General features: G+C 44.0%; 3 protein-coding genes across 3 annotated transcripts; 2 read left to right on the forward strand and 1 right to left on the reverse strand.

Moving 5' to 3' along the window:
* Positions 1 to 234: 234 nt before the first annotated feature.
* Positions 235 to 1,191, reverse strand: LOC123723361. The gene has a single exon (XM_045685939.1). The coding sequence runs from the start codon at positions 1,189 to 1,191 to the stop codon at positions 235 to 237; it is 957 nt and encodes a 318-aa protein (XP_045541895.1).
* A 5,864-nt stretch (positions 1,192 to 7,055) lies between these two features.
* LOC123723362 lies at positions 7,056 to 8,057 on the forward strand. Its single transcript, XM_045685940.1, has one exon. The coding sequence runs from the start codon at positions 7,056 to 7,058 to the stop codon at positions 8,055 to 8,057; it is 1,002 nt and encodes a 333-aa protein (XP_045541896.1).
* Positions 8,058 to 8,641: 584 nt separating this feature from the next.
* LOC123723363 lies at positions 8,642 to 9,697 on the forward strand. Its single transcript, XM_045685941.1, has one exon. The coding sequence runs from the start codon at positions 8,642 to 8,644 to the stop codon at positions 9,695 to 9,697; it is 1,056 nt and encodes a 351-aa protein (XP_045541897.1).
* Positions 9,698 to 10,145: the final 448 nt, after the last annotated feature.

Raw genomic sequence — 10,145 nt, forward strand, 5'->3', positions numbered from 1 at the left:
AAGTCGTTGGCGCACCGGTTGTACAAAAGTAATGTGTCAAATATTGTGCAAAATGAATATAAGTTAACAAGCATTTTTTTTTAATATTACAATAACTACTTATTAAATGCAATATCACAAAACAACAGTGGCAACAAAAAGGGCAAGTGCAAGCGTCCTGGACCCGAAACAGTGCAAGACTAGTACACCCTGTGATGTAAAAGCGTTTATCACTACATATTACTGACCAACTATTTAAGATCCAAAAATTTTTTTAATGTCTTCTTCACTACTGATTCGTTCAATAGCCTTACCTTCTTCCTTCCTTGTTAATATTCGACCACCTTTTGTCCACACGAACTTCCATTGCAAGCGGGAAGCCGCTTCGCGCGCCTTACCGAACAGCTGCCGATTATTGCGCGTGAGTCGCTCGTTGACGTAGAATTTCCTCGGCGTCCCAGCAATGTTCATGTCGGCCGTGGTGATGCCGCGACGGACGCGCGCGGCGCGGAGCAAGGCGTCGCGCTGAGCCCTGCGCGCCAGCCGCACGACCAGCGGTCGCGGTTGCTGCGGCGCGCCTTCACCGTCGCCGCGGTTGCGTCTCACGGCGCCCCGCCGCTCCGCGTGCACGATGTCGCGGTCCTCTAGGGTCAGCCCCAGCTTTGCGGCTACAACGCTGACGACATGTAGGACGTTCTCGTTTCTCTCCTCAGGTAGCCCTGCTATTTCAACATCATTCAGCAGCAGCTCTTGGTCTCGATCATTCAACTGTATCCTCAGGTCCGCTATCGTATTCTCGAGGTGATCAACGTTGTCGATAGTTTTAGTGGCAATTTTTTTTTCTACTTCTAGAACCTTTTCTTCGACCGAAGTTATGCGTCTACAGCAAGCTTGCAGATCGGCCTTAAACTGTTTTATCTCATCTCGTGTTTCCTTGAGGTCGCTACGAAGTCCCTGGACCTCCCGGATGAGCTCGCTGAGCATTCGGGTACATTCGGCCTCGCCTTTTCCGGGGGCCATTATGTCATCACCGGGACTCGAGCTTTCTGACGAGACGTCGTTCTTGGCCTTGCAGCCAGGGCAAGCGAACCCTAGAGGGATAGGACCAGCAGGCAGGCCGCTGCAGCCGCGGTGGTACACATTTATACATTTGGTGCAACGCACACAGTCAGCATTCGCCGTATATTTGCCACACGCACGACACTTCGGCATTGCAGTCAACAGATGGCGCCACTTTATATTTTACAAAAAAGTTTAATTAATAGTTTAACTAAAAGTTTAGACGACCACTTTTTACCTTTAAATCACTAATAATTGTTTTAGAAAAATAATATATACAGTCTTTAAAGATTAAATTTACTGCTGCCGAGATTTAAATTATACCGATATTGTAAGGTAAGACTAAGAAACAGTTTCACACATATCACAAACTATTTAGTGAAATTGAGCGAATTATGATTGGATAATAATCACAGATGCTGTTATCACACTTTACTTCACTCCGCGAAATAATTTAGAAAGCAGATTACTTGTTTACTATTTTTTTTTACGCAATATAGTTCGCAGTAAACCGCTGCCACTGACGTACGTGACGTCACTCCTCATATGTTGTCCGGACCGGCGGATTTAGAAGTATCAAGATTACGGAGTTGATTCGACACCTCCTCAAGTTTGATTGCAACAGACCAGATGTCTGCTGTAGAGTTAGATGAATGTAATATAGAAAGAGGGCAGTAGCGCTCTAGCTCTCGGAGCGGTCGGATCGTTTTTACAGGGCTCCGCGCTCGAAAAATCGTGAAAATAGGATTTTTGTGAGCAAAAGTGTCGTGCTATACATCAAAAGTTGCGTGTTGACGAGGCGCAGGTGCCGGTGAAATCGGATTTATGATATCACTTCCCTGTGAAAAGTTATTCAAGAAAAAGTGAAGTGAAAAGTGGAAAAAAGTGAAACTGCTCGAAATTCAAAGCGAGCACCTACCATTTATATTGGCGGGTTAGATACTCCTCCCCGCCCTCTACAAGGTGGGTGAGTTTGCCTTCCTTCCCTTGGGAAACGGGGGAGATATAAGGTAAATAAGATTTCACTTTTTTATCCAACTTCTCAACGCATTGACCGATTTTTGATTTCTTGGTGTCATCTGAAAGAGGACGTTGAGTAGAACAACCCCCAACTTTCAAAGTCAGGGGCACTCAAAAATTGACGGAAATATCGAATTTCAAAAATTTTGACAAAATTCAAACTCAACTTTTAACAGTGGTAGAGCCCGCATTCAGCTTTTGCTGGTGCACGAATGGCCCGCTCGCCCGGTGAAATACCACGACCGCACGAAGACAGGCGTGAAGTGGAAGCAATTCCGCGTTTCGTTCTGATGAGTGTGTGTGCCGGAGGCAAACACGCCCCCCCCCCCCCCCAAATGTAGCATGACAGTGGGATCTAAAGAAAATCTACCCCAGGGGGGTACCAAAACCAACAGTCTTGGAGAATCCCCCTCCGCGCGTTTACACCTGAACTCTCGCCTGGAGTCCGGGGGTAAGCGCACGGGCTGCCCCGCGTATTCTGGGGGGGGCACCATCCCGCTCTGTGCTACTGGTCGGGGCAAACGTAGCAAGCGCCATGTCACATCCCCTGCCACACTATCTGTGGACTTCTGTAACGTCAGGGGACTCCGTTCTAACCTTGAAGCCGTCCACTATCACCTTGTCCGGATCGCGAGCGATGGCTCCTGCGGCAGCCTCAGTAGTTTTGTTCCGCGTGGCCGTGGCCGCCTCGCGAGGCAGGCTGAGCCATTATAAGTCCGCGAGTATTCGTAATGGACAGTCGTGTATTTTCAGCTGCAGCTATTTTCCTAGCTGCTTATTGTTTAAAGAAACGAAAACAGTCACGTATAAAAAAAAACCTACTGGACTCCTCCTGACTGCCCATGATATCAAAATTACAGAAGACAAACACGACAAGAGACAAAACTTGAAGTAGCTTCGCGCGCGAGCCAAAACATAGCCGTCCCCACCTAACGCACAGCGTTCACTGAGGCTCCTTTGAGCGCGTCAAGTTTACCGACAACAGATGGCTCGGGGCCGAGCCGTGCTCGTTCGAGCAAACGCGCGCCCGAGGCAGGCTGAGGCACGTCCACACCAGCCGAGGCATTGGCTCACGAGGCTGCCGCACGAGCCTGTGCGCTAGGTGGGTACGCGGCTAATCAACGTGTTTCATTTAATAGGTTATGGGCCCAGGTCCCAGGTCCCAGATCTCAATTCTCAGTTATTATTTGAGTTCCAGAAAGTTTAGTGTGAAAGTGTTATTTAATTTTGCAAAATTTGTAGTGTAACAGTGATAGTCAGTAGCGCGATATTAAACAGTTTTATAAAAAAGAATTGTCAGAAAAATGTCGACGAACTATCTGATAAATGTTCCCAAGCTTAAAGGAAGGGAAAACTACAACGAATGGACATTTGCCGCGGAGAATTTTCTCATCCTTGAAGACATGGTGCATTGTATTAAACCTGTCCGTGACAAGGTTGTAGAAGCCGAAGATGACGCAAGAACCAAAGCAAAATTAATAATGACGATTGATAGTACGTTATATGTGCATATAAAAGATGTTAAAACATCATTGGAGTTATGGAATACGCTTAAGGCATTATTTGATGACGCGGGGTTCACAAGACGAATATCCCTACTACGCCATCTTATATCTATTAGATTAGAAAAATGTGTAAGCATGCAGGCATATATAACACAGATCATTGAACGGGCCAAAAATTAAACGGAACAGGATTCAAGATTACTGATGAATGGATTGGCTGTTTGCTGTTAGCAGGATTAACAGAAACATTTCGGCCGATGATAATGGCTATTGAACATTCGGGCATAGTTATCACAACAGACGCCATTAGGACAAAGTTAATGGATATGGAAACGGAAACCAGTGTTGGCAGAAATGGAATAAATGATGTTAACGGCGCTTTTGCTACTAGTAGCGGTAATAAAAAGTGGCAACACAGAAATAAGTCAACGACTAGTAGCGCGTCAAACTCAGATTAAGAATTATATAGATATGGCACGCGCGTTCACCCGTAAGGGACAGATAGAGAGTACTATAGACTATACCTATATATAAGTAAAAGGATTGGGGTTACCAGTTATTTGTTTTGTCCCGAAAATTAATAATTGCGATATAATTTAATAATTTAATATATACCAATTTTTATATTCCCAATTAAATTGTAATTAATTAATGTAATAAATATAAAAAACAATGCGTAATTTTTGTTTATGTGACTAAGATTAGGTAAACAGATTTTTTGGTAATACTTAGTCAATATGTATGTACTTAGTATGTTTAATAAAAATAATTAAAACAAGTTTATTCATTAAGTGACCATTTATATACCAAAATGAACTTAACAAAACGTAGATTCTTATGACACTAAAGTTTATTCAAAATGACCTCCGTGATTGTGAATACAGGCCTTCAATCTGCTCGGCCAGTCGTCTATCGCAGCACGAACGAGGTCCATGTCAATATCGGCGGCTGCCTTAATCAAGGATGTCTTGAGTGACTCCAAAAAAAGAATTTCCCGATATTTTTTTCCCGCGTACCGCTTCAACAAAGCGCGGCATCTCTTCAGTCTTAGGTCCATTAGACGAGCATTCAAACGATGTCCTATCTTTCTTCGATATGCACGAAGCCCTAAGTCTTCATAAAAAGCTACAAAAAACATACCAATATTATAGTCATATAATTTTAAATTACTCTGTATATCATTACAGTGAACACTACATGTAAAACTACTTAATATTTAACTATTTTGATTGTAATTTCTAAGAAATAAAATTTACATGGGACAAATTAAAAAGCATACTCTTTAAAATCAACGGGATAAGAAAGTATCAAATATTTAAAAAACACAGCATATACTAGAATTAAAAACTCCTTTTGAAATCTGTTGCAAATAGTATAAAAAATGTGAATTGTTTCATTTATACACATTATACATACTATAATTTATTTCCCCTAAATTCAGTGTAATTTTTACAACAAGATGGTGGTATTATTTTTACGGGTAATAACCAACCAATTTGAAAAGTAGTTTAATATGGCCGCTTGTTTCCCAGATCTACAGTATATTATTTGACACAAATGACATCTGCGTTTAGGCGCATAATGTTCAAAAATACTATTTTATTTTAGCTGATTTTATCCGTATTTTAACATATTAGTTATTACAAAGAGTGTAAAGAACAACTAGTTTGTATTTTCTTCCTTATTTTGTATGAATACATGTGAATAGGTGCGTAGTTTCAGTACTTACGAGTGAAAGGTTATGTTTTTCTCTTTTCGCTCACTACGGCTTTTACAACCAACAATACAGCAGTATACCATGTTTTATACACTTGATCTCACTAAAACTGTAATATCAAAATATTTTTGCACAATTACAGCAACTAAATACTCATAATTTTCGAAAAATAGCACGAATGTCAAACTTTGTTTGGGATAACCTTGTTGGGGACTACCTTTGTTCCAAACAAACCAAAGCCTAGTACGCAGAAAGGGACAGAAGATAGTTATCACTGTCTTTGTCACGTCACAGGAATTGGGTATAACTGTATCTCTCTCACTCACGGTATTATTATTACCGTGTCATAGACTTGGCGTCAAAACAGAAATGTCATAGCCAAGAGAGAAATGCCAATGGCGGCGCAAGTCATATAGTTTGTTACAAATGTAAGCAACGTGGGCGTTATAAAAATCAACGTTTAAATGATAAAAACAGTGAGAATAAGAACAAAATGAACTTAAATACGAGTAATGCATTCAGTGCGGTCTTTCTAAGCGGAAATTTTAACAACCAAGATTGGTATGTCGATTCCGGAGCCAGCGTGCACTTGACGCCAAATAAACAGTGGCTGAGGAGCATTTCTTATGAAAAAGAAGGTCAGACTATTACAATAGCTGACAAAACACAAGTAAAGATTGAGTGTTCTGGCGATATAAAGATTACTACCATGGCAAATGATTGCAGTTTTGATGTAGACATAAAAGATGTGTTTTGTGTACCGGCATTAACAACTAACTTACTATCGGTTAGCAAATTAATTCAGAAAGGGAATAATGTTGTATTTACTACAAATGCTTGTGAAATATATAACCCTAAAGGTACACTAGTTGCTTATGCATTATTAAAAAATGGAGTTTACAAGCTACAAATTCAAGAAAATATGTCTGCACCAGCGATCATATCTGGTGATCTCTGGCATCGCAGGTTAGGACACATAAACAGTGAGTGTCTGAATAGAATGAAGAATACAGTTAAATTATTAAAACTTTCGTGAGACATTATCACTAACTTATATAGAAACGGCTAAAACACTCACGTCTATATATCCGGTGTCGTCACCGACTAGTTTCGAGCCCTTCGGGGTTCGGCATTAACGTCTTTATGCAAAAATCCGAATATCCTCGTATTACCGGCTGACAAAGGCAACGCAACTGTAATAGTAGATACTGCGGAGTACGAACAGAAAGTTACACACTTGGTAAGTGACACCAATACCTACAAAAAAGTGAACTACGATCCAACATCCCGTGTAACTTCTAGGTTAAATAAGATCTTATCTACGCTACCAGATATTGACAAAAAACAGTTGCGGCCACTGAATCCGACACCTCCAAAAATATATGGACTGCCAAAAATCCATAAATCTAACTGGCCCTTGCGTCCCATCGTGAGTCAAATAGACTCGCCTACTTACAGAAGCTCACGTCACATGGCAAGCATATTACAGACGGTGACCGGCAGAACAACGAGCTTTGTAAGAGACTCAAATCACTTCATTCAATTGTTGAAGGACGTCAAAATCCAAAACGACGAGATAATGGTGAGTTTCGACGTGGCGTCTCTATTTACAAATGTCCGGTACATTATATATAGCGGAAACTATAAATATTATAAGACAACGCCTTATATCACACAATATACCTACTGATTACATGAGTTTAATAGAGTTCTGCCTTACGAGTGGCTATTTCCGTTGGCGAGGGGATTTTTACCTTCAGATGGATGGAATGGCGATGGGCTCGCCAATAGCACCAGTTGCGGCTAATATATTTATGGAACACTTCGAGGAGGAGGCGTTGAAGCATGCACCTTTTAAACCCAGATACTGGTGGAGATACGTAGACGACGTGTTCGCTATAGTTCCCAGACAGGCCGTCACTCAACTACTAAACCATTTGAACGACGTACATCCAAAAATCCATTTTACTACGGAGGAGGAAAATGAAGGAACTCTCCCATTCTTGGACGTACTAGTGAAGCGGGAACCTAGTGGTGATCTGGTACATACCGTGTATAGAAAGCCTACACACACGGATCGGTACTTGAGGGCGGACTCTCATTACCATCCATGTCAGCTATCTTCAGTGCCGCGCACGCTTATAAGTCGCGCAATACGTTTATGCGACACTCAATTCCTGCAGGCTGAATTGACGCACGTACGGCACGTATTAGAGAGCAATGGATACAACTGGCGACAGAGTTACCGAATAGCGAACACGACCAGCAAACCACGGCCTCAGGTTGCAGAGCGGGTCCCGGTCTATTTACCATTTATGAGAGGGGTTACGGACAAAATTGGACACCTGTTACGCCGTAGGTTCAGCATCAGGACAATTATCCGCCCCATGACACAGATCAGACAACTTCTACGATCTCCAAAGGACTGGGATCCCCTAGATAGTCCTGGTGTCTACGAGATCCCGTGCGACTGTGGTAAAAGTTACGTCGGCGAAACGGGGCGCAATATAAAGTCGAGACTCTCTGAGCATATCCGCAGTATGCGTAAATTAGACGGCAACACCTCGGCGGTTGCGGATCACGCTCTTAACTCCGGAACCTCGCATTATATTAGGTTCGACAAAGTTAAAGTGCTGGCCCGTGAGAGGAACTTCGTGTCTCGGAAGCTTCGGGAGGCTATTGAAATAGGTCGTCGAATGACGCATCTCCGAATTTCAATTTTCGATACGGCGTTCAAATTGTTTACAAAGGCCAGCCATTCCTTTCTTACGACATAACTTACTGGATCATCCCAATCGAGTTTTGTGAGCCACAACTTCTGTAGTAGTACTTTTGGAACAATTGTGCATGGCCCCAGCAGGCCCAATGGGTCAAATAACTTAGCTGAATTGGACAAGATAGTACGCTTGGTTACCCTTTCATCCAATTGTATGCTGACTGGAAACCATAGGATGTCCTTAGGTGGATCCCACTTCAAGCCCAACACGCTTGATTGTGAAGAAAGGTCTAGATTTTTGGGAATTAACGTATTCGAATCGTTATCGAAGATGGAGGGCACGTTGGTTCGGAACTTACGCAGAGGCAGGCGTGCTGTATTGAGATTGGACGTTACTGATTGGATTTTGTGGCGCAGCTCAGCCTCCGATGCAGCCCCTGACAAATAATCGTCGACATAATAGTCTTCCTTGATTGACTGAGATATGACCTTATCGTTGCATTCCTTCGACAGCTGCAACAAACACCTTGTACTTAGAAATGGTGCCGACGCCGTACCATAGGTTACTGTATTCAACTGGAATATTTTAAGTGGCTGCGAAGGATCGTCGCGCCACAGGATAAGCTGCAACACACGCTGGCTGGGATGCACCAGAATTTGGCGGTACATTTTCTCCTTGAAGGCCGGGACCTATCTGTTTTATGGCTGCGTGTAGATAGCGATGACCATCCGCGAGTCTACGCGTGCCTCTATAGGTCCCATGGCGGAAATACCGATACAGACCAACTCATGGAGCTAGTCCAAATGGGCACAGATTCCGTGTTAGAGCAGATCCCTTCTGCTGAAGTCGTGGTTCTTGGCGATTTTAATGCCCATCATGCCGAATGGCTCGGCTCACGTACCACGGATTACGCGGGGAGATCTGTTCATGACTTTGCCTTAGCATATGATATGACACAACTGGTTACCTCGCCTACGCGAATCCCAGATGTTGTCGATCATTTATCTTCCCTGTTGGACCTTCTGCTGACCACTCATCCGGACAGCTATCTGGTTTCCGTCGACGCCCCTTTAGGGTCGTCAGATCACTGTCTGATCCGGACAACAGTGCCAGTCGCAAGACGCTTACGGTCACAACCATACAGGTCAGCGGATTGGGATGGGATGCGGACCTTCTTTGCATCCTACCCATGGGGGCAGGTTTGCTTCAAGCTGGACGATCCCGACACCGTTGCTGACTCTGTTGCAGACGTGGTGCTTCAGGGGATGGAACTCTTTGTCCCATCAACTGTAGTGCCCATCGGTGGTAGATCTCGGCCCTGGTTCGGACGTTCTTGCAAGTTAGCTTTACGCCACAAGCGGGAATGTTACCGTGCCTGGGCCAAAGCGTCGGCAACGGGGGACCATAGATCCAGCGGGCTTAGAATGAAGTACAACTCTGCCTCCAGGTCCTACAAAAGTGTAATTGCAAAGGCAAAGTCTGAACATGTGGCCAGCATTGGTGAGAAGCTAGTGCGCCTTCCATCCGGAACTCGCGCATTTTGGTCTCTCGCCAAGGCTGTCCAAGGAAATTTCTGTCGCCCATCACTACCATCTTTGCGCAGGGAGGACGACTCATTGGCCCATATTGCAAAGGAGAAAGACGATCTTCTGGTATCCCTCTTTGCATCAAACTCGACACTGGATGATAAAGGTAACTAGCCGCCGAAAATCCCGCGCGTTGAGACCTCTATGTCGGATATCCAGTTCATCCAGAGATCAGTGCGTAAAGCGCTGCTTTCTCTGGATGTCAACAAGTCGAGTGGGCCTGACGGTATTCCTCCTGTTGTGCTAAGGTCATGTGCTCCTGAGTTGGCACCGGTCTTAACGCGTCTTTTCCGGTACTCCTACTCCTTAGGCGTGGTCCCGAAATGCTGGAAGACTGCCCTAATTCACCCGATCCCTAAAAAAGGCGACAGCTCGGATCCAGCGAACTACCGGCCTTAACCCCTTTGTTCTCCAAGATAATGGAGTCTAGCATTAATTGCCAGCTCATGAGGTACCTGGAGGAGCACCAGCTCATAAGCGATCGCCAGTACGGTTTCCGTCAACGTCGCTCTGCTGGTGATCTTTTAGCGTACCTCACTCACAGGAAGGTCGGTAGGTGGCG

Source organism: Papilio machaon, chromosome W (genome assembly GCF_912999745.1).
Source record: "Papilio machaon chromosome W, ilPapMach1.1, whole genome shotgun sequence".
In the NCBI taxonomy this organism is placed as follows: domain Eukaryota; kingdom Metazoa; phylum Arthropoda; class Insecta; order Lepidoptera; family Papilionidae; genus Papilio; species Papilio machaon.

What these genes read in the sequence shown, in the direction of transcription:
- LOC123723361 (XM_045685939.1), bottom strand. Translation starts at nt 1,191, where the DNA reads ATGCCGAAGTGTCGTGCGTGTGGCAAATATACGGCGAATGCTGACTGT.
- LOC123723362 (XM_045685940.1), top strand. Translation starts at nt 7,056, where the DNA reads ATGGGCTCGCCAATAGCACCAGTTGCGGCTAATATATTTATGGAACAC.
- LOC123723363 (XM_045685941.1), top strand. Translation starts at nt 8,642, where the DNA reads ATGCACCAGAATTTGGCGGTACATTTTCTCCTTGAAGGCCGGGACCTA.